Below are 20,365 nucleotides of genomic sequence, written 5' to 3'. Positions count from 1 at the left end.
TAGTCCCAGAGTGGTAAGGGGCACCCCGCGGTCATTCTTTTTGGATGAAGGCAAAGACTTGACTCACTGCTGGCCAAGCGGTTTCAGTCCCTCTTTTGATTTATCTGTGAGACTAGAACGGCGGTATCATTTTAATCGAAGGCATTGCTCTTTTTTCACCCATCTAACCGCTCATTTTCCCGCTCAATCGACCATGTCGCATACACTATCCCAAAAGTATCTCAGTACGCGGGGTGGTTCCTACGGAGTATGTCATAGGACGATTCCCGCAGAAAAAGGCAATCAAAGTTATAAGATTATGCTAACTATATCTTGTCTGATATAGCTCACATTCGAGGAAGCCGTCCTGAAAGGTCTGGCCTCAGATGGCGGCCTTTTCATCCCCGAGGAAATCCCTTCCCTCCCCGCGGGATGGGAGACTGAGTGGCGCGATCTGAGCTTCGAGGAACTCGCATTCAAGATTATGTCCCTGTATGTCTCGCCGTCCGAGATACCCGCCGAAGACCTCAAGGAGATTATCAACCGCTCGTACTCGACCTTCCGCCACCCCGAACGTACCCCCGTGGTCGAACTTGACCCGAAACAGAACCTGTACCTTCTAGAGCTATTTCACGGCCCTACATTCGCTTTCAAGGATGTTGCGCTTCAATTCCTTGGTAATCTTTTTGAGTACTTCCTTGTGCGTAAGAACAAGGGCAAGGACGGCAAGGACAGGCACCACCTTACTGTATGAATACCGCTTTCTGGTCACTTATTGGATCTATATCCGCCCTCGGTTCATGTCTACCCAAACTAACCGCTTTCTCAGATCGTCGGAGCAACCTCAGGTGACACAGGAAGTGCAGCAATCTACGGTGTTCGGGGCAAGAAGGATGTCTCTGTTTTCATGATGTTCCCTACCGGAAAGGTGTCGCCTATTCAACAAGCTCAGATGACGACCGTGCTCGACCCTAATGTTCACAACCTCACCGTCGAAGGTTCTTTCGATGACTGCCAGGATATCGTCAAAGCCCTCTTCGCGGATCCCGATATCAACTCCACACATAACCTTGCTGCGTAAGTAATTCGCCACTGGGCGTTACTAGTTTATGCTAACAGTCTCAAAGCGTCAACAGTATCAACTGGTCACGCGTAATGGCGCAAGCAACCTACTACTTCTACTCTTACTTTTCTCTTCTGAAGAAAACTGGCTCCGATGGCTCGAAGGTTCGCTTTGTCGTACCATCTGGCAACTTCGGCGACATTCTCGCCGGTTGGTTCGCCAAGCAGATGGGCCTCCCTGCAGAGAAACTTGTCATTGCCACAAACGAGAACGATATTCTGGACCGTTTCTTCCGTTCTGGTGGTCAATACACCAAGGGTGACACCCAGAGCAATGGCGTCAAGGAGACACACAGCCCCGCTATGGACATCTTAGTTAGCAGTAACTTCGAGCGCCTGCTCTGGTTCCTATCATTCAGGGCAATCACTTCTGGCTCTGTGGAAGAGCGGCGCAGGCAAGCTTCCGAAAATGTCAGCCAATGGCTCACCCAGCTGAAGACTGATGGTGGTTTCACTGTCCCCCCAGCCGTTGTCGAGGGCGCGAAGGCCGAGTTCGAGAGCGAGCGCGTGAGCAACGACGAAACTATTTCCCAAATCCGGACAACCTATAACTCTTCTTTCCCACCAAACCTTACTCCAGGCAGCGCCACCTCCTCCAAGACGGGGGGTTACATTCTCGACCCTCACTCCGCTGTCGGCGTTGCCGCTTCATTGCGCTCTATCCAGCGCAACCCCAACACGAAACACATCTCGCTCTCAACTGCCCACCCCGCAAAGTTCGCTAGTGCTGTTGACCTAGCTCTTCGCGCAGAGGATGGATATGATTTCACAGAAGTCCTGCCCCAGGAATTCATTGGCCTTGAGCAGCGTGAGAGCAGAGTCACGCCTGTCCGTGCTGGGGCCGGGTGGCAAGGTGTGCGCGAGATTGTCAAGGCTGAGGTTGAGCAGGAACTTGAGGGACGGCGCTAGATTTCAAGTACATATAAATTTTACATAGAGACTACGCATATCTTCCTTGCCCTTTCATTATATCAGGCAAAAACTGGCTTACGTTGATGATGTGAACTCCATTTTCCTCTTAGCATAGGACTGTGTTTGTGAGATGACGGATCCTAAATTATATGAAAGAAATCCATGCTTTCTGCGTTGCTCAAATGCATGAAGCTGTCAAGCCGTGTTCCATACGATAGATCAATATCTTTTTTAAGTGAAAATGCAAGTCTTTTTATTATTAAAACTATTATAACCACCAACCACCTTCAAAAAAATAAATTAATATAAGACCAATCTAGTCCAGCCCGGAACCGGCCTCCTCATTTCAAACCTGGCAGGCCTGAAATAAGAACTAGGGTCGGGAAAGAATAGAGAAGGCCACGTGAGACAAAGTCTGAAACTCCACGTTCTTTCTTTTTAAACTCAAGTTCAAGTGCAAAGCAGAAAACAACCCTTCATGATTTCTAGCAACAGAATCGATACGATTGTGTTGTTTTATTTGTCTAGAGGAGGGCCATAACTCCCATGAGAGCAGCGAGGAAGCCAGCCGCCGGGCGGACGCTGGCGGCGGCACCGGTGAACTCTGGGTGCTCGGGGGAGACACCGGTAGGGTTCTCGGGCTGTTCGGGCGAGACGCCAGTGGGGTGCTCAGGCTGCTGCGGGGAGACGCCGGAAGGAGCAGGGGCACCAGTCTGTCCAGGAGCGCTGGGAGCGGCAGGAGTACTGGGCTGAGCAGGGACACCGGGGGTACCAGGCTGGCCGGGAACACCAGGAGTACCAGGTTGGCCAGGCTGTCCAGGAATACCACTCTGTCCAGGAACGCTGGGAGCACCGGGTTGGCCAGGCTGTCCAGGCTGGCCGGGAACGCTGGGAACACCAGGTTGGCCGGGCTGTCCAGGCTGTCCAGGAACGCTAGGAACACCAGATTGACCAGGCTGGCCGGGCTGTCCAGGTTGTCCGGGAACGCTAGGAACACCAGATTGACCAGGCTGTCCAGGTTGTCCGGGAACGCTAGGAACACCAGATTGACCAGGCTGGCCGGGCTGTCCAGGTTGTCCGGGAACGCTAGGAACACCAGATTGACCGGGCTGGCCGGGCTGTCCAGGTTGTCCAGGAACGCTGGGAACACCAGGCTGGCCAGGAACGCCAGGAACGCTGGGAACACCGGGTTGACCAGGCTGGCCGGGCTGTCCAGGTTGTCCAGGAACGCTGGGAACACCAGGCTGGCCAGGAACGCCAGGAACGCTGGGAACACCAGGCTGGCCGGGAACGCCAGGGACGCCAGTCTGTCCAGGAACGGTAGGAACACCGGGAGTGCCGGGCTGGGCGGGAACACCCGGGGTGCCGGGTTGGCCAGGAACACCAGGAGTACCGGGCTGTCCAGGGACACCAGGCTGGCTGGGGATAGGGACAGGGGCGACAGGCACAGGCTGGGTAGGTGGGATAACTGGAGGCGCAGTGCTGTTCTGGAAAGGAGGAGTAACAGTGCTGTTGCTGACAGGCGGGCGTGGGCTACCAGTTGGGATAGGCTGGCCAGTCGGGATGGGTTGGCCAGTCGGGATAGGCTTGCCAGTTGGGATGGGCTGGCCAGTCGGGATGGGCTGGCCAGTGGGCACAGGGCCGCCAGTCACGGTAGGAAGAGTAGGCTTTCCACCAGTCGGTGCTGTTGGGTGGCCAGTAGGCGGCTGAGTTTCGTCCTCACAAAAGGTTGAGGTGACAGTAATCGTGTTGGTCAAAGTGATCGGGATTGTCAAAGTCTTCGTTCCAGAAGTCACCACAGAAGAGGTAACGGGGCACTCGGTAGTCGTGAAAGTGGTGGTCTTGGTCACCTGAGTGGGAACAGTAACAGTGGTGCCGCCGGTGCCGGTAGCCTAACGGGTCTTAGTTGAGATGTTTAAGCAAAATATGACAAGGCTCTTTGCTTACCGTCGGCTGCTTTTGGTGGGCGAGACCGGCCAACGCTGGGCCGGACAAAGCCAGAAGACCAGTAACCTTCTTAACCATCTCGAAGGATGTCTCGCAGAAGAGAACTAGTAAAAAGGAGCTAAGGCGTCAAACACACAACGTTGAAGGAAACGAGTGAGATAAAAGCGAATGGACTTGTGCTTGACACAATCTAGCGTGGATGGAAAAAGGAATGCTGAGAGGGCGAAAAGATCAGAGTTTATATCCTTCCGACTGCAGGGGCGCTTGCCGCTTGCAACCATGAACTATCAATTAGTCGTGATGAGACAAGATACCACAGTAGTATTCATGGCTCAGGGAAAGGGACATAGTCCTGCTGGGCAATAACGATGCTTGGTTGGTCGTGAGAATCCAACACAGGTCCTGTACCATGGGTTGTAGAGGAACAGCTGGGCTGGGAAGGAAACGCAAAAGCAATTTTTAGAAGCTTCAGTATGCTACTCCAAGAATGAGTGACATCTCATGGTTCCATTAAACTTCCATTAGAAAGGCGGGCTCCACAAGATCCACTTGGGCATAAGATGTACACCACAGGGTGATGTGCTGGACGAATGGGCCAATGATGATGGCGTCATGGAACTAAATGAATCCCTGAAGGATGAGGAGCTCCAACCATTCATGCAGACAAGCCATGGCCCTGTCAGTGCAAGTTCGGTCCCAGAGCTTATTGCCATATGGGCCAAAATGCAAAGGTCTGCTATGAGCGGCAAACCTACCGCAAGAGCCACCCAGCCGGCGGGATAACAGTCGAACATAGTCTGCAGATTGTTAACACTGCACATTAAAACATGTCATTGCTGGGTTTGGTACCGTTCTATCGGGCATACTACTTCATTGCAAATCTTCCTCTCCCGCTGAGGAATGTGGAACCAGCCACTGCAGAGGGAACCGTCTACCGGTACCACGACAACGAGAACCGTGCTCAAGGGCACAAAAGGACAAGCAATCAGCCCAAAGCGGTCAAGCGGCAAACCAATTGTTCGGGTCAGCCCTGTGAGAAAAGGTCGATTGACTTCAATACGCAAATGGGATATAGCTAGCACCTGAGGACAGCCCAATCCCCGAATACGTCGATTCCCAGAGCAATAACGCAGGGAAATCAAGGAAATTGGAGCTCAGGGCAGACAGTGATGACTTCACGGTGGAGAATATCATTTTGCGACAGCCGATGGTACGCAGCAAAGAGCCTATATACGACCCTGGATCACGGAACTTGGCGGTAGCTCCAGTCAAACGGGCCCAGTGGTGGGTTAGTTCGCAGGGCCAAGGAAGGGCAGAGAGTAAGTGTAGGTGTCATTCAACAGGTGGGAGAAAATTTTCACCAGGGTCTGATTTCCGCAAGCGGATACTGTGAGCTGACATGTCCCTGCAGGGCCCGAAAGGAACCAGATGTTGGGTAGGATCGTGGGAGCTTGGGTGGATAGATGAGACCTTGAGTCGGACCTTGAGGTGATTGCCGTTTGCGGCGATGATTGGCCAACTCGGTATGTTATCACGTGTCATCACGTGAAGAATTATCTTATCTTGATCTTAACTTAGGGCTTAGGGTCAAATTTGGGGATCGCGCCCCGACGCGTCTGCAACCGCGTAACCGCGTTAATGGCTACAGCAGGGTGATAGCAGGAGACAACTCGACAACCACCAATTCGCCACGATGCCGCACTCAGTCACTCCAGAAGGGTCAAATGCCTCCCACAAGGACGATGAGGTCCTTCCAGATGCGCCTCCAGCCGCAGATTCTCCCAAGCCTGGCGAGAACAGTGGTGATGACACGGAAAAGGCGACAACCGGTGTGAAGCTGGAAGATCTTTTCGACGGTGAAGACGACGATGACAACGAGTTTCCAACCTCCAGTGCGCCTGCTCAAACTAAAACCGAGTCTACGGGGTAAGATTTCTAAGTATTCCCTCGAAAAGGACCACACTAAGTCTCACCAACTGTAGTGCACCGGGACCAGCGCCTGCCCAAGTCGATACGGAAACCATGTTAGTATTTTACCAGCGCCTATTCCCATTTCGCTACCTATTCCAATGGCTCAACCACGGAGTTGTTCCCTCTCCTGACTTCGGGAACCGCGAGTTCGCTTTAACGCTGCAAAACGACGCGTATCTGCGGTATCAATCATACCCAACTGCGGATCTGTAAGTCCACCTGCAAGCGGGCATAGTAGCCATGCCGTCTAACGCATCTGCATAGATTCCGCAAGGATATCCTAAAGATGAATCCTTCTCGTTTCGAAATCGGGCCCGTCTATAATAGGAATCCGCGAGATCGAAAGACACTGGGCGGCGGCCAACTGAAGCCTCTTGCGAAAGAATTGGTCTTCGATATCGATTTAACAGATTACGACGACATCCGTACATGCTGTACAAAGGCCAATATATGTGAGAAATGCTGGGCCTTTGTGACAATGTCTATCAAAGTTGTAGACACTGCGCTACGGGATGACTTCGGTTTCCAACATATACTATGGGTATACTCAGGACGTCGCGGTGCTCACGCCTGGGTCTGCGATCCTCGCGCACGAAACCTTCCGGACGACCGACGAAGGGGAATCGCAGGCTACCTAGATTTGATCAGGGGCGGCACGAACAGTGGCAAACGTGTCAACCTCAAACGGCCACTCCACCCGCACATGAATCGCAGCCTCGAGATCCTAAAGCCATACTTTGCGCAGACCATCCTAGTGGACCAAGACACCTTCGCCAGCACAGACCAAGCGCAGCGCCTACTTTCCCTCCTCCCGGATAAAGGCCTCAACGAGTCCCTGCGCAGGAAATGGGATTCGGCTCCTGATCGCTCAAGCACAAGCAAATGGGCCGATATCGATGCCCTCGCGAAGACGGGGAAGAGCTCTACCCTGAATACCACGGCCTTGCGCGATGCCAAGCAAGACATCGTTCTCGAGTATACATACCCACGCCTCGATTCCGAAGTCAGCAAAAAGATGATTCACTTGCTGAAGAGTCCCTTCGTGATCCATCCGGGCACCGGTCGTGTCTGTGTTCCTATCGACATCCGCAACGTCGAGGAGTTCGATCCTCTCTCCGTGCCCACAGTCGCAGAACTACTGTCAGAAATCGACTCTTGGGATGCGGAAAACCCCAACAGTGGTACCGCAGAAGGCCCAGAGGGCGACGGGAGCGCTCTCAATGATTCCGACGCTAGAGGCGGTCGCAAGCTTCAGGACTACGAGAAAACAAGCCTGAAGCCGTACATTGACTACTTCCGTTCGTTCATTGCAAGCCTTAACAAGGAGGAGCGCCATGGTAAGCGCGAGCGCCACGAAGACGTCCCCGAGGTTAAATCTGAGAGTATGGAATTCTGAGTCTTACCCTATCGACGCATAACCTCTAAACCTGCATATAATTCGTTGGCTATTTCATCAGTAATTTTGAGCGGATTTTGGTTCAGGTTTCTATTGTTCCTGTGGCTTGGAGAATGGCGTCTGAGATGTTTTCTTAAATGTATTTGAATGACCACCGTTTATGCTCATGATGACACATTCCCCTATAAAGAGGGACCGAATGCCCTCCGTTTGCTTCGAGTACTTATGTTCTAACTTCTGACGAAAAGGTACATTCAATGGCATAATTACAATGAAATCCTTAATTCATTTCTATATTAATACATGTGCATCCTGTCCACTTGCAGAGAGTCGCCCCACTCCCCCAAAATAGCAGCTCGAAATATTGTAACAGATGAGCGATTCAAGTTGAAACACTTTCATGGGCGATAATAGATGAGTTGAGAGAGATTCGATGAAGATTAATGGTACTTATTTGTGCACTTAAGCAGAAACGAAGTTACGGACGTCTGGAGACGTGGTTAGACATCCAAAATCTTCAACAAACACGGGGCGAAAACTTACTCTCGAGCCAGCGGACATATTCCTTCTGCTCCTTGACCTGGATGTAGTCGGGAATCATGTTGGCAAGCTCGGCGTTGATGCCGCGCTCCTCAAGGTAGCGCTCAAGGTAGGTCTGCAGATCCTCGTCCAGGTTCTCGAAAGGAGGACCGGCGTAAAGACTCTGCCGAGCCCAGTCCTTCTCAGCGGTGACAGCGTGGGCCAAGTCGGGCTTGGAGAAGAAGGAGACTTCCTCAACCTGGAACAAGCCGTCCTGGGCAAGGGTCTGAATAAGGAGGGCACCGTTTCCGGGCTTCTCGATGGTGACATTTACGCGCGCAGGGAAGCTAGGTTCCAGGTCCTGCTCCTCACGGTCGGCAGGTGCGATACTGTCCTCAGGGTGTTGAGCAAAGTTTCCGCTAACACCCTGGTTCGCGGGCTGGTGGCCTTCGAAATCCATTCCATCGGTAAGGCCGTCCAAGTCATCGTGTTCGCTCAAGTTCTGGAGGTCCGCAACGGTGAACGTAAGGCGGATCCTAGAGAAATGTTAGCACTCAAACGAAAAACAGGTGCTGCGGGCCAATGAGTTAGATATGTAAAAATAAAAAAGGTCTCATACTCTTCATTGTTGAGTTTCTTCGTTAAAACAACTTCCTGTTCTCCAGGGACATCTTTGACCTATTGCTTAATATTAGATCCCAAGTAAACTAGCAAGTGCATTTTTTGTTTTTTTTTGGTTGTTGTTTTCTTTAACACGTACCTCCCAAGAGTTGTTCTGAAGAACATATTGAATGTTCTGGACGGAAGATTCCAAGTCTTCGAGACCCGAGGACTTCTCGTGCTTCAGTTCATCCTCAAGTTTAGCAGAAAGCTCGGCATCGCCTATTCAAGGGAGTAAAAATGTCTCGGTCAGCATTATTCGTGTAGAAACTTCGTGGTCTGAATTCTATATAGCTCGAAAGCACATCGAGACAAGTAAAATTTTCCCGGAGCCGACACAATCCTCTCAGCTTCCCCTGCTTTGCAATTTATGCTTACCTTCAGCTTGTCTAAACACCCTACATGTTGAGAACGCGGCTTGTGCGGGTCTAATAGCTTGCTTCAGGGAGGGCTGGATGAAGCTCGTCTTGGGGAGGTTCGCGACTAGGCGGAGGGCAGATCGGGAGGAAGCGATTGATCGCGAGAAAGTGCGAGGCACTGTGCGGGCGAGAGTGCGTATGGAGAGCATTTTGAATAGAGGCTGTCAAAAAGATGAGATGGAAAAGAGGCTGTGATGTTATGAAGAACGATGGGTCGATGAGAAGCGCAAAAGATTTGGGACGGATGATGTTAACATTTCCCAATGAGGATAGGCGGTGCCAAGACCCGCCGAGCTCTTACTGAGTTGGCCTTAAGCGGTTTGCCATCCATGGAACTAAATGAACACCTCTTTGAAGTACCTAAACAATGCCTTGCACATCCTACATAATTAGTCCTGCTGGGCTGTCCAGTAGATGACAGTCAGTGAGGGTATTAGCAGTCCACAGCTGATCTTGTTGTTCTCCCGTTCTGCTGCAAGAATATATTTTCCACGTAATTCTGGATTGGTTAACCAAGTCAACTCAATCGAGGGAGTTACCATAGGTAAAATACATGGTTTTCCATCAAGCATAAATCAATATGACTACGGCTACTATTTATAAATAGAATCCCTAATTGCTGGGGACCCCATCTAACTCAACTCGAAGGTCATTTCCTGAACTATGCGCGATTGCCACATGTGTATAACCGATGTTGAATGAATAACACCCGTGCTGCCTTCAGGATAAGGAGAGGCAACGGAATGAAGACCCTTGCAGTGTTTTCAGGCTTCTTTGGGCCATCTAGGTGACGCTTTCAGCGGGAATAGGGTTGTAGATAGTGAGTAAAAGATATATATTGTCGTGACACCGTTATAGCATAGAGGGCAAGCTTGAGTCTCAAGTGATTTGCAGTATAAGTGACAAAAGAAAGTGAGAGTCCTGGATCATGATAGGCCCTTAGGTGGAAATGTTGAAGCTTGCTTCTCCCCATCCTTTGTTAGACGGATGAACTTCATGGTGCTAAGCCCAGACCAGTTTCCATTCCACTTGGAAAGGGCTAGCACGACGCCTTCCTGTGTCAAATCGGGCATCCAGAACCCCGTTTTGAACTCTTTATCCTCGACTTCGGTTCGTTGCACCAGCGCTTCCTCCCTCTTGCTGGGCGGGCGACCCTTTCTCCGCTCACTTTGTTCTTGTTCGATCTCGGGCACGCTGCGATTTATAAATCTGTTAAGAAGGATGGGATTTAGTATGCGCTCAGATGGTAAAGATATGACTGCGTCTGTGGGAGCTAACCTCGTGACTGAATCGACCAAGTCTTTATCAGAGAAGGGCGTTGCTCCCTCTGGGATTGCCTCTTGAAAAAAATTAATGCGATCCACTAGGGTTAAAATATTAATTGATAATCCAGGATAGATAAAGTCATGATTCCAATTACCATAAGACTGCCTTCCCCTAGCCATGCTTGCTGAAACTCGTGCAACCCGATCGTCTCTTGCGCCAGCCCTCCGCAGTAGCTTTGCATCTCTGCTGTTCTCGTGCATAGCCTCAAGCGCCCCTTTCTTTTTGGAGATGTGTTTTTGGACTTTGTGCATAGATTTCGGCATTATGGGCGTATTATGAGAATATTGAATTTTTCCAGTTAGTTTTTGATAAGATTTGTGCCTTTGAATTCCCCCTCACGCTGTCGACTTTTCGGGGAATTTTCTTTTTTTACCGGCAGAACCATAAGGCGGTGAAAATGGTGGGACAGAGAGCCGCCTCCAGGAAGCCAATTAGAGCCACGGGCTGCCATCGCGTGCCTTGCGCGTTTTGGGGAGCTACGAGACGGACACAGTCGGCGTCAAGCATTCCATTCTTGTTGTCGGGGCTGTTACTCACCTGGTGATTTCCTGGGTGGCTGCCTCGTCCCATTTATTGATTTACAAGACGTGAATTCCATGTGGTTCGCCCAATTTTGCTCTGTCGCACTTATCAAGTATTCTACGGATGCCTCCCTTGGTTCTGTAAACAACACGAGGCGTACCTCGTTCTCCCAGGGTGTCCACGATGGGCATTAAAGGTAAAACGTAACGATTTACATGTGCTACTTATACTGACATATCTTAAGGACTCCATGGCCTTCTCAAGTCAATCCAGAAACCATGTCACCTGAAGAAGTTTAGCGGACAGACACTTGGGGTGGATGCATATGGATGGCTACATCGGGGTACGGTGGCCTGTTCCGTTGATCTAGTCTTGGATCGACCAACGGCGAAGTACGTGATTTGCCGGGGGTGTATCTGTTTATCTTCCTATACTGACATGAACTAGGCACATTGATTTCGTCCTGGGCCGAGTTCGTATGCTTCTGTATTTCGGCGTAAAACCGTACCTAGTTTTTGATGGCGACAACCTACCGAGCAAGTCCGGCACTGAGCTAGATAGACAAAAGAGGCGCAAAGAGAGCAAAGAGCTAGGATTGGAACTCCTTCGCAAAGGACGCACTGCGGAGGCGTACCAAGAATTCCAAAAGGCCGTGGATGTGACACCACTGATGGCGCGTCATTTGATCGAGGAATTGAAGAAAATGAATATTCAATATGTGGTCGCTCCATATGAGGCCGACGCGCAACTTGTATACCTGGAACAGAATGGCTTTATTGACGGCATCATATCCGAAGACTCCGACCTGCTTGTATTCGGTGCTAAACGACTGCTGTCCAAACTTGACCAACATGGAGACTTCGTCGAGATCAATCGGGCCGATTTCACTGCGTGTCGAGAAGTAAGTTTTGTTGGTTGGACGGACGCCGACTTCAGACGCATGTGCATTTTGAGCGGTTGCGACTATCTGCCCAACATAGGTCGCGTCGGTCTGAAGACTGCATACCGAAGCATCCGGAAGTACAGAAACGTGGAAAGGGCACTTCGGATGCTCCAGTTCGAGGGCCAGTACCACGTTCCGGCGGACTACATCCGAAGTTTTAAACAGGCTGAATTGACTTTCCTTTATCAGAGAGTTTTTTGTCCTAGAGATGGCAAGCTAGTTACCTTGACGCTCCCGGAAAGTGACATTAACTTGGACGAACTTTCGTTCATAGGTGATGATATGGACCCTGAAATCGCAGTTGGGGTTGCACATGGCGATCTGGACCCGACCTCCAAAGAACCACTTGTGGTGAAGCCGCTGAATGTGAGCAAAGCGGAACCCAAGAAATCGGTTCCTTCGTTGAACCGACGGCAGACTATAAGTTCGTTCTCTGAACTCAAGCCATCCAAGCCGATTAACTCTTTTTTCACCCCGAAACGTGTCCCACTTGCCGAGCTGGACCCAAACAGTCTGACGCCGTCGCCAAGTCAGCAGCGACTGCTTCAACGCCATGCAAACACATCGTGGGAACCGTCCCCTGCTCCGCGCCAACCATCTGTTGTTAGGTCTGCTCCTGCCAATGGTTTGTCTAACCGGCTTCCGAGTCCACTCGTGAGAAGTGCGGAGCGCTCGTCATTTTTAGCACGCGCTTCAAAGTTGTCAAACATGCAGCCCACTAAACGCCAAAGGCTTTGCTCTGAGACAGATGAAGCCAGCCCGGTTACTACACCAGACTGCCGCAGCCGCTTCTTCGCGGCTGGTTCAAATCAAGGTACACCTAGCGGGGGGCAAAAGTTCAACCGAAATAAGAAAGTGCGCAAGTCTACGTTAGATGTCTTTTCGGATGACATGGAAGATATAATGTCACAGATCCCCGATCCAAGCCAAGTGGATGATAAACCGGAGGAAGAGATTTCAGCAGTGAATGATCCTGGTGGAAACGCTAATTCGGAGGATACAGTAGCCGAGGAAACCCTCGCAAATGGAGCTGGGGGCAATGCCGACCATTTCCACCCAGATTACGAGGAGTCGACCCCCAACCCTAGTCATGAAGGCGTGGCGCAGGCTAAAACTGTAACCCCCGATTCAGAGCCCGAGGTCTTTCACCAAGTGCTTGACTACCATGTCAAACGCCAAAACTCGGCAATCCTCTCAAAATATTCCTTCAAAGCTAGTGGAGCCGGACCAGGGCCAAGAGTGGCGCGAGAAGCGGATAGTGAAAGCACTGGGGCTCGCACTCCCCCTACACAACGACTTACACCATTGCAACGGCTGGGCCAGAACGCTTTGGCTAGATCGCGGTCTTTGAATAGCGTGCCAGCGTCTCCTTTGATTTGGAGGGCCCCTGCTCGTTTCGATAAGAGCTCTAGCGCAAGCCCTGGTGATATTAAACCCGAGACCAATATTTGTTCTGGTCAAGGCAGCGAGGACCTTATAGTCCCTGATAGCGAGGAAGAAGAGGATGACACGGGCGACGACACGACTGGCCAATCTCGGGTGACAACTTTGGATCTCAAGCGATTCTCTTTTACGAAAAAATAGAGTGTACTCTGTTGGTTTACCATAGCACCTTAGTCATGGGTGGTGCATTATTGGAGTTTGGATGTTATCGGATGAGTTATCGGTTGGTAAATGGAAGCTGGTGTTCAAACGGTTGCTTTCTTTTGGCGTTGTATTGAGTTAATATTCTATATTTTGGCACTGGCCTTGGAATTAGAAATACAAAAAACTCGTCGATACTATCAATGCTTCTTTTTCACTCTGTGGTGTGGAGATGGGCCAATGGAGTCACTGGAGCGACATGGAGGTTGAGTTCATCTAATTATGGAACTCGTGGGCCCGGGGACGCTCCTCGTGCTAACCCGATCTGGAGTCGTTCGATCTGCCGGGGCGGCACAGGAAGGGCAGGCGGTATGGACGGTTACCGGGGAACCGACGGCTGTAAACAAAGGGCGTTGGCCCAGCCTCTCCATTTAGTGCGGAGGACCCAGTTGTATACCGTCAGATGTCCAGCCACCTGCTATCTTTGCTGGTGACGCTCTCTCGTTTCGCAAAATTTGGTGGCAGGAAAAGAATTGGTGCCATTGGGCTGTACTTGTGGATTTGTCCAGCTACGATCTCTCGCTTTCCCTCTCCCTCTCCATCTTTTTCCCTCTCACCATACCACAGTCTTCGAATGCCCGTCTAGGCCATTGTCATTTCAACTGAGACTTTCGGCGACGGTGCTTTGGCTTCATTATCTCTGACGTTTGTGTATAACTCAGGTCATCTCGTACATTCCTTCGATCTACCCTCGCCATTCTTCTCATCTCGATTGCCCACGCCGCATTCCTCCCCGAACATTATTGCTACATTCCTTTTGGTGGACCTCTGTTGTGATTGTTCTGGGAATTAACGCTCGGTATTCGACGATCGAGCTTGACGAGTGCGACAATTGTTTCCTCCGGTTGTACGGGAGTGGGCACTGCTGTTAGGAACGGCGTGCTGGACTAAGGACACTCCTTCTCGGAGCCCCGAGAAGTGAGTTTTTGCAAGTGAGGATATTATAAGGAAAAAGGAGTACAGCAACGAGCTGTTTGACATCCAAGATGCCGCGATTTGGAGCCGGCTTTGCCCGTATGTATCCCATCCTCAAGATCATGCTATTTCGACTTCAGTTATAACTAACAGTTGGAATGTAGGGTTCATTCCGATGATCGGATACCACCACGTGTTGATGCTAATTATCGCTGTTGTCATTATTCTTCTCTGTGAGTGACTTTCTACTTCTCTTTCCGAGTGTTTGGAGTGTGGCTAACTAACATGGTTTAGCATTGTTATTGGCGGGGTGCTCCTCATCATCGCCTCAAATACCTACAATCTTCCTCATTTCGATGTACTATGAGCATTATGACCCGGTTTTTGATCTGGCCCAGGTCCAACCAAAGACCGTGTCAGCCGTGGCAAACATTGTGCAAGGAGCTCAGCTGGAAGTTCGCGTGGGATATTTCGGAATTTGTGTCCAGCCTGACGGTGGATCCTACATCTGCAATAACAATGCGACCGCATTAGCAGAAATTCTTACAATAGACCAAGATCCGCTGAACCTCGTCTGGGTCGCATCAACGTTCAAGGACGCCGTTGTTTTCCCATACCTGATGTGAGTCCACACCCATCCGCTCCAAATATGGCGTCCATTTGACTAATAATCCCTAGCATCATTGCTGTCATCCTGGCTTTCTTCTGCTTCATCGTTCTCGCAACTTTCCCTGGATGGCACGAGGAAACTGACCCTAGCGGGTCTGAAGTTGAAGTAAAACCTTTCCCTTCTCGCCCTGTATCACAGGTCGCCCTGGCCTTGATATTTGTTGCGGCCGTATTCGTGCTAGTGTCCGTACTATGGCAGCATACAGCATCTGTCGGTGCAAGCACAATAGCTCAAGATCTCGGAAACGGAAGCGTTAAAAGCGGTGTCGGGACTTCGGCAATGGTGCTGGGTTGGTTTGGATTCGCTCTGATGGTGATTGTGACGATAGGATTGCTAGTCATGATCCTAAACCTGCGACTATTAAGGCAGTTAACCGATGACGAGCCTTGAAGCGCAAAGTCCATTTCCTTTTAGTTTCTTTTTTTTCACCTCTCGACTCGATGCACAAACAATACCTCGATTCCCACGACATCAACATGACTACTACGGACGCCACATGAATAATACCACGTGAACTTGCTACACTCATGAAAGCGGTTGGATTAGTTGTAGCCCTAGAACAGTCCAGGGCACTCCACCTACAACCCAATCTCAACATTTATCAAAACACTCCGACATATGTTTGACTTCTGTTTATTTCGCTCATCGCCATATCGCACATGTATATTCCCCCGCGATTTATGCTCATCGATTGCATTTTTCTGTGATGTATAAAGAGTTTTTTTTTTTCCTTCGAGAGTTTCTTTTTGCTCTTTTCAATTTGTAACGACAATCAGGATATGGGTACTAGGATGGTATTTTCTTTTACGGATGGATGGTTAGGATATATGGAATTGACGCGCAATATGGATACGTCAATGAAATGAATAAATCTCATGAAACTCACGCAACTCACGCAACTAATCAAATAGCGATGCTTCTGCGTTATTCTTCGTACAGGTGGTTCTACAATGTAACCAAAGACGTAAGTGATTGGAGATTCTTCTTTCATCGCACCTCCCGACAAACTGGAAAGGCATAGCAAGATGGGTAGGTAGGCGAACCTTGTGTGTGACTCCCTACTTATTTAACGCAATGTTCTTTTTTTTATATATCAAGATACATACTTTAGTTGAGAAACAACTTTGCCGAGGGCACCCGCTCTTGCCTCACAGACAGCATACCCATAGGAAGGTACGACAGACGAGGATGGTCCGTGGTTACACTTTCCTTCTAGACAGATAAGCGCTGTAGAGGGAATGTGCACCGCAATTAAGACCATCGTTCTTGCCTCGAAGGCAAAGGTCCACGGTGTATTAATAAGAAGGTACGAGACTGATGAAATAGGAAGGAGCAACCTACCGGCACCATTGCTCCTGCCTGATCCCTTCAACAAACATCATAACAATAATAGGAATGTGTGATCGCTTCGTCCTCTCAAAGGAACGAGATTAGGTTACTTGTGATGATATGATAGGATACGTCAGGAACTCGCACTGCTCTAAATCTTGGAAGATTGCCTGTATTAGGGCTTGGGCTGTGCTGATATCCGATGCCCAGGGCCTCTTGAATCCCGTCGAGCTCTGCCCGGATATTCTTTGATGGATATAGGATCAGGGGAGGCCTTTCGTTGACGGTGTTCCCGAATATGACTGGGACATGTATGGTGTTGCGTTTCTTTCGACGGACTGACGGCCGGGGGATTCGTGGCTCGATTGCATCCAGACAGGAGGGAAGTAAATAACAGGCCACTTACATCAGGGTAAAGCTTCAGGTCGCTTTTTTTTTTTTTTTTTTTTTTTTCATTTAGGCCCTTTCCTTAGTAAAGGCAACTTAATATGATATTGACTTGACTCGAAAAGAAACTATCGACTCAGGAAGCCCTAGCGCCAGCCACTCCATGCCAAACGTACACCCATGAAGAAAACCAGAAAACTTAAGTTTGTTACGTATACCACGTTTTTAACGCCCCCTGAACGTGTTAAGACACACAAGGCTAAAAATGAGGATATTTGCGAAGCTAATAGTCCATGATCGGACCTCCTCCGGTACTTGTTCGTGGTTTCTCGTCATAGCTGCCGCCGCCACCCTCATGCGCAGACTGATCATCTAGAGACTTATAGTTTGGATGGCCTGCGTCACGCCCACGGCCTCTACCGCGACCACCTCCACGATGTGGATTGTACCCCCTACCTCGTGTACCAGCACCACGGCCACGGCCGCGATAGCCTCCGCGACGAGGCCCATCATCGTGCGCATGCCGGTTGTTCCCGCCGTGGCGTGGCGGATAGTGATGATGACGACCCTGTGGTCCTTCCGCACTACTCTGCCCAGGGTAGAGAATATCATCTTCCCGCTCCTGCTGGTGACGCCTCTTGCCAGTCTTGTTCATAAACTGACCTTCATAGTCGCCTTGACCATCCTCCTCGATGCGTAAGACGACCTTCTCGCCCACGACACTCTCAACAGTAAGAGCCTTATCATTGGACACGGGTTGCCAATTGTGAATTTTTGATGCATCAATAGGGCGAGCTCCTCTGCGTATCGCTAGAACCACAAAAGGGACTTTGTTCTCTGTGTGATACTTTTCTGTGCCCAGAGCTGGTTGCAGTCGAGCGGCCCAGACTTTGTTCTCAAAGACACCAGTCCCAGTCACAGTCCAGCTCAGTTTTCTGCCGATACCCCCGACTTTGTCTAGTATAGAACGACTTGCGGGCCGGGGGGAGATCAAAATACTGTTAGCCATATACTTCAGGTCATTTGAATCAGCGAGCCCGTGTGGTAACAGCGGGTTCAATAATTGTCTGATCAGGCGATCGGAATCCGTGTTTGGGATAAGATAGCCTGTGAAGTAGGTGGTACGCCTTATGCATAGCCGACCATAAGGTGATTTGGTCACGTTCAGCGCCGGGTTGCGAGAAGCAACATTGTGGGAATTGATCATACGCTGCACTTCAGCAGCTTCAATTACAGGGGACAGGTACACAGACCCTTCAGCTACTTGAATAACTTCCGCGGTAATTGCCTTTCGTGAGCCGGGACTGTTCATGACTTGGAGATTCCGGTTTAGCGACTCGAAGAAGTCGCGGAAGCCCTTGACACTGCGACAGGTCAGAATGGAAATCCTGCACCAAATGGGCAGATTTGTTTGCATCAAACTCACTGCTTCGGACGATCCTCATAGACCCGAATTTCATCTGCCTGCTCATAAGTGAGAACTATGTCTGTGAGGAAGTTCTGCTTGAACTCCATCGTCGACCGAAATCGCTCGCCATTTGGCCCAACCTCAGGCTTCAGGCATATGAGATCAAAGTGAAGATTCCTGCTCTCAACGATACGCTTGACGACTTCAGAAAAGCCGGCCTCGCTTCGCCCAGTCAGGAGCACTGTGAGTGCGTCTTTCTGCTTCATGCTCAGCTCAACCAATTGTACCTATATGTAATCAGTCAACGTCCGATGGGTATGTGTGTATAGCTCGCACAATCCGTTCGTTCCACCACCCTTTCCAGGCGCGTGACTCTTCTTTCTCTATGCCATCGCCAGTGGCAGATAGCAGGTTTGGATCATGCCACCATCCCCCATTCGCAAAGCTTTCGTAGGCTTGTAGAAACCCAACACTCGGGCCGTTCCATAACTGCGGATTTGGCAAAGGACTCAGAAATACTGCATAAAGCGATTAACCCGGCGATGTTCGAGGTTCCAAACTTCAATATCTAATCTTACAGGTGTTATCGAAGTCGTATACGTGGATCGCTTTCACCTGCGGCGCTCCTGAAATGTAGACAAGCAAAGTTAGTCACTCGTCTGTGCTAACAGCATCGAAAGACACGGCAAAGGCCTCACCTGGCAGCTCTCTGTTTATTATAGACCACCGCCTTAGTCCAGTGATTGTCCGTGATGAAGATTGGTAGTCCATCGCAGCGCCGTTCTGTGCTCCGCGCGCCATTGCGTCAACAACTGATTTGGCAGATCTCTTGATCATAGTCCGAAGGGCATGATATCGCTAGAGTCTAGATGTTATTTCAAAAGGTCAAATGCGATGATTTCTCAGCTTGAGGAACAGATTTGTAGCAACGAGCGTTTCTTTGCTTCTTTGGGGGGAAGTTCCAGGTCAGTTCGTGCTTTTTTGGAAGCTCCGAAAATTGTTGCCGCCGCGGACAACGTGACCCGCTGGAACGGCTTGTCAACTTTCTCTCTACTACTCGACGTCCCCTCCAGTCCGGAAAGCACCCACTCCAGTACTGGGCCGCGCTCAACTAATGACAGATGATGGTGACATTCAACAGCGGATTCTGCAGCGAACTCTCCAAGAGGTAGCGCAGGAGCAGCAGCGGGAAGATGTGTCGGACCCATGCGTCATTTGCCTGGAACCCATCACAGAACCTGCTGTCGCAGTGTCTTGTAATCATGCAAACTTTGACTTCTTGTGTCTTGTGAGCTGGCTGGAACAGCGTCGCAATTGTCCCCTCTGTACGGTTACCTGTGACGGCCCTTTGAAGCATGTTTCTGACCTTTTTCTCTAGGTAAGAGTGGCGTCTCCTCGGTCAAATACAATCTCGACCGTTCGGACGGCCCAAAAACCTACCATCTCCCAGATCTCCCGCGGTCGTCGGAAAACGTAGCCTCTTCAGGGCATATCTACCCATATGGCCGACCACCCCATCGGAATCCCCGTCGCCCGCGACGCCCGCGAAGTCCCCCGCGACGAGCCCCAGATGACCCCCTCCTTCGTAGACAACAAGTCTACCGCAACCGCCTTTACTCACTCCGCGTTGGCTCGAATCGGCTATCTCAGTACCGTGAATTTACACCGGAGATGTTCAACAGGGATGAAGAGCTAGTATCGCGAGCGCGCAAATGGATTCGAAGAGAGCTTCTGGTCTTCGAGTTTCTTCATCCTGACACCCCAGCCGACTCCTCGACCGTGACTCGACCGGGGCAACAGCGGCTTGAAAATCGCCGTGGAAACAATGCGGAGTTTCTCCTTGAGTATATCATTGCCATTCTCCGTACCGTCGATATCAAAGGCAGCGCGGGGCAGGCCGAAGAGCTCCTCAGGGACTTTCTAGGACGGGATAATGCGTCCTTGTTTCTGCATGAGCTCCAGGCCTGGCTAAGAAGTCCTTTTATCTCTTTACAAGATTGGGACCGCAACGTTCAGTATAGCGATGTAGATACAAACACTCAAAGGAGCCGTCGGGATCCCGTGGCGTCCCATCGGACGCCTACTCCAGTCTATAGAGGCAGCGGACGGGCTTCTCGTGGCCGAATTGGCAAGCCACAGTACTCTCGTGGACCACGGCCTCAAGACAGAGACCGGGATTCCCTTGCCCGAAGAGTACAGCATGCGCGGGACCGTTATGTGCCGGACTGATCAGAATGATTCAAGTTCTAGTAAAGTTATGGCATGTATAAATAGATATAATATAGACTTAACATCC

At 50.4% G+C, this 20,365-nt stretch overlaps 9 protein-coding genes across 9 annotated transcripts; 6 read left to right on the top strand and 3 right to left on the bottom strand.

The window, feature by feature from the left end:
* Positions 1–56: 56 nt before the first annotated feature.
* ASPVEDRAFT_39439 (threonine synthase THR4) lies at positions 57–2,300 on the top strand. The gene is made up of 4 exons (XM_040811922.1): positions 57–247; positions 326–727; positions 809–1,056; positions 1,107–2,300. The coding sequence occupies exons 1-4, from the start codon at positions 194–196 to the stop codon at positions 2,008–2,010; spliced, it is 1,608 nt and encodes a 535-aa protein (XP_040665818.1). The 5' UTR covers positions 57–193; the 3' UTR covers positions 2,011–2,300.
* On the top strand, positions 2,286–3,978 carry ASPVEDRAFT_541489 (uncharacterized protein). Its single transcript, XM_040814888.1, has 7 exons — positions 2,286–2,576; positions 2,825–2,887; positions 2,987–3,031; positions 3,140–3,166; positions 3,212–3,598; positions 3,680–3,765; positions 3,848–3,978. The coding sequence occupies exons 1-6, from the start codon at positions 2,560–2,562 to the stop codon at positions 3,744–3,746; spliced, it is 606 nt and encodes a 201-aa protein (XP_040665817.1). The 5' UTR covers positions 2,286–2,559; the 3' UTR covers positions 3,747–3,765; positions 3,848–3,978.
* Positions 3,979–5,649: 1,671 nt separating this feature from the next.
* ASPVEDRAFT_60842 (DNA primase subunit PRI1) lies at positions 5,650–7,327 on the top strand (the record flags this gene model as incomplete). Its single annotated transcript, XM_040815554.1, has 3 exons — positions 5,650–5,886; positions 5,943–6,140; positions 6,196–7,327. The coding sequence occupies exons 1-3, from the start codon at positions 5,654–5,656 to the stop codon at positions 7,325–7,327; spliced, it is 1,563 nt and encodes a 520-aa protein (XP_040665816.1). The 5' UTR covers positions 5,650–5,653.
* Positions 7,328–7,440: 113 nt separating this feature from the next.
* ASPVEDRAFT_39438 (MAM33 family protein) lies at positions 7,441–9,147 on the bottom strand. Its single transcript, XM_040811921.1, has 5 exons — positions 8,885–9,147; positions 8,607–8,728; positions 8,466–8,524; positions 7,871–8,382; positions 7,441–7,815 (listed from the first exon to the last, which is right to left on the bottom strand). The coding sequence occupies exons 1-5, from the start codon at positions 9,072–9,074 to the stop codon at positions 7,790–7,792; spliced, it is 909 nt and encodes a 302-aa protein (XP_040665815.1). The 5' UTR covers positions 9,075–9,147; the 3' UTR covers positions 7,441–7,789.
* A 243-nt stretch (positions 9,148–9,390) lies between these two features.
* ASPVEDRAFT_149025 (translation machinery-associated protein 16) lies at positions 9,391–10,583 on the bottom strand. The gene is made up of 3 exons (XM_040808188.1): positions 10,346–10,583; positions 10,204–10,288; positions 9,391–10,134 (listed from the first exon to the last, which is right to left on the bottom strand). The coding sequence occupies exons 1-3, from the start codon at positions 10,512–10,514 to the stop codon at positions 9,852–9,854; spliced, it is 537 nt and encodes a 178-aa protein (XP_040665814.1). The 5' UTR covers positions 10,515–10,583; the 3' UTR covers positions 9,391–9,851.
* Positions 10,584–10,723: 140 nt separating this feature from the next.
* ASPVEDRAFT_60840 (putative exonuclease) lies at positions 10,724–13,496 on the top strand. Its single transcript, XM_040815553.1, has 3 exons — positions 10,724–10,969; positions 11,018–11,165; positions 11,221–13,496. Exons 1-3 carry the CDS (start codon positions 10,957–10,959, stop codon positions 13,298–13,300), a joined length of 2,241 nt encoding a protein of 746 aa, XP_040665813.1. The 5' UTR covers positions 10,724–10,956; the 3' UTR covers positions 13,301–13,496.
* A 650-nt stretch (positions 13,497–14,146) lies between these two features.
* ASPVEDRAFT_541230 (Fig1 domain-containing protein) lies at positions 14,147–15,429 on the top strand. The gene is made up of 4 exons (XM_040814885.1): positions 14,147–14,374; positions 14,440–14,508; positions 14,570–14,897; positions 14,954–15,429. The coding sequence occupies exons 1-4, from the start codon at positions 14,347–14,349 to the stop codon at positions 15,333–15,335; spliced, it is 807 nt and encodes a 268-aa protein (XP_040665812.1). The 5' UTR covers positions 14,147–14,346; the 3' UTR covers positions 15,336–15,429.
* Positions 15,430–16,732: 1,303 nt separating this feature from the next.
* ASPVEDRAFT_39434 (rRNA 2'-O-methyltransferase fibrillarin-like protein) lies at positions 16,733–19,039 on the bottom strand. The gene is made up of 5 exons (XM_040811920.1): positions 18,768–19,039; positions 18,648–18,695; positions 18,406–18,587; positions 18,088–18,356; positions 16,733–18,025 (listed from the first exon to the last, which is right to left on the bottom strand). The coding sequence occupies exons 1-5, from the start codon at positions 18,868–18,870 to the stop codon at positions 16,945–16,947; spliced, it is 1,683 nt and encodes a 560-aa protein (XP_040665811.1). The 5' UTR covers positions 18,871–19,039; the 3' UTR covers positions 16,733–16,944.
* A 144-nt stretch (positions 19,040–19,183) lies between these two features.
* Positions 19,184–20,298, top strand: ASPVEDRAFT_51313 (RING finger domain protein; the record flags this gene model as incomplete). Its single annotated transcript, XM_040814456.1, has 2 exons — positions 19,184–19,394; positions 19,448–20,298. 2 exons carry the CDS (start codon positions 19,184–19,186, stop codon positions 20,296–20,298), a joined length of 1,062 nt encoding a protein of 353 aa, XP_040665810.1.
* Positions 20,299–20,365: the final 67 nt, after the last annotated feature.

The sequence above is a fragment of the Aspergillus versicolor genome (genome assembly GCF_001890125.1).
Source record: "Aspergillus versicolor CBS 583.65 unplaced genomic scaffold ASPVEscaffold_3, whole genome shotgun sequence".
Taxonomy (NCBI): Eukaryota; Fungi; Ascomycota; class Eurotiomycetes; order Eurotiales; family Aspergillaceae; genus Aspergillus; species Aspergillus versicolor.
Note: the sequence above shows the minus strand (reverse complement) of the source record. Positions and strands in the feature narration are given on the sequence as shown.

Bases quoted from the DNA above. Each gene is read 5' to 3' on its own strand.
- ASPVEDRAFT_39439 (XM_040811922.1), top strand. From the start codon at position 194: ATGTCGCATACACTATCCCAAAAGTATCTCAGTACGCGGGGTGGTTCC. The intron at 728-808 runs GTATGAATACCG...CCGCTTTCTCAG, and splicing joins AGGACAGGCACCACCTTACT to ATCGTCGGAGCAACCTCAGG. The intron at 1,057-1,106 runs GTAAGTAATTCG...ACAGTCTCAAAG, and splicing joins TCCACACATAACCTTGCTGC to CGTCAACAGTATCAACTGGT.
- ASPVEDRAFT_541489 (XM_040814888.1), top strand. The intron at 2,888-2,986 runs GCTGGCCGGGAA...CGGGCTGTCCAG, and splicing joins GGGTTGGCCAGGCTGTCCAG to GTTGTCCGGGAACGCTAGGA. The intron at 3,167-3,211 runs GCTGGCCAGGAA...CGGGTTGACCAG, and splicing joins AGGAACGCTGGGAACACCAG to GCTGGCCGGGCTGTCCAGGT.
- ASPVEDRAFT_39438 (XM_040811921.1), bottom strand. From the start codon at position 9,074: ATGCTCTCCATACGCACTCTCGCCCGCACAGTGCCTCGCACTTTCTCG. The intron at 8,525-8,606 runs GTACGTGTTAAA...ATTAAGCAATAG, and splicing joins TTCAGAACAACTCTTGGGAG to GTCAAAGATGTCCCTGGAGA. The intron at 7,816-7,870 runs GTAAGTTTTCGC...CCACGTCTCCAG, and splicing joins ATATGTCCGCTGGCTCGAGA to ACGTCCGTAACTTCGTTTCT.
- ASPVEDRAFT_149025 (XM_040808188.1), bottom strand. From the start codon at position 10,514: ATGCCGAAATCTATGCACAAAGTCCAAAAACACATCTCCAAAAAGAAA. The intron at 10,289-10,345 runs GTAATTGGAATC...TTTTAACCCTAG, and splicing joins TAGGGGAAGGCAGTCTTATG to TGGATCGCATTAATTTTTTT. The intron at 10,135-10,203 runs GTTAGCTCCCAC...CCTTCTTAACAG, and splicing joins TTGGTCGATTCAGTCACGAG to ATTTATAAATCGCAGCGTGC.
- ASPVEDRAFT_60840 (XM_040815553.1), top strand. The intron at 11,166-11,220 runs GTACGTGATTTG...GACATGAACTAG, and splicing joins TTGGATCGACCAACGGCGAA to GCACATTGATTTCGTCCTGG.
- ASPVEDRAFT_541230 (XM_040814885.1), top strand. From the start codon at position 14,347: ATGCCGCGATTTGGAGCCGGCTTTGCCC. The intron at 14,375-14,439 runs GTATGTATCCCA...GTTGGAATGTAG, and splicing joins ATTTGGAGCCGGCTTTGCCC to GGTTCATTCCGATGATCGGA. The intron at 14,509-14,569 runs GTGAGTGACTTT...AACATGGTTTAG, and splicing joins TGTTGTCATTATTCTTCTCT to CATTGTTATTGGCGGGGTGC.
- ASPVEDRAFT_39434 (XM_040811920.1), bottom strand. From the start codon at position 18,870: ATGGCGCGCGGAGCACAGAACGGCGCTGCGATGGACTACCAATCTTCA. The intron at 18,588-18,647 runs GTAAGATTAGAT...CGCTTTATGCAG, and splicing joins ATACGACTTCGATAACACCT to TATTTCTGAGTCCTTTGCCA. The intron at 18,026-18,087 runs GTGAGTTTGATG...GACCTGTCGCAG, and splicing joins TATGAGGATCGTCCGAAGCA to TGTCAAGGGCTTCCGCGACT.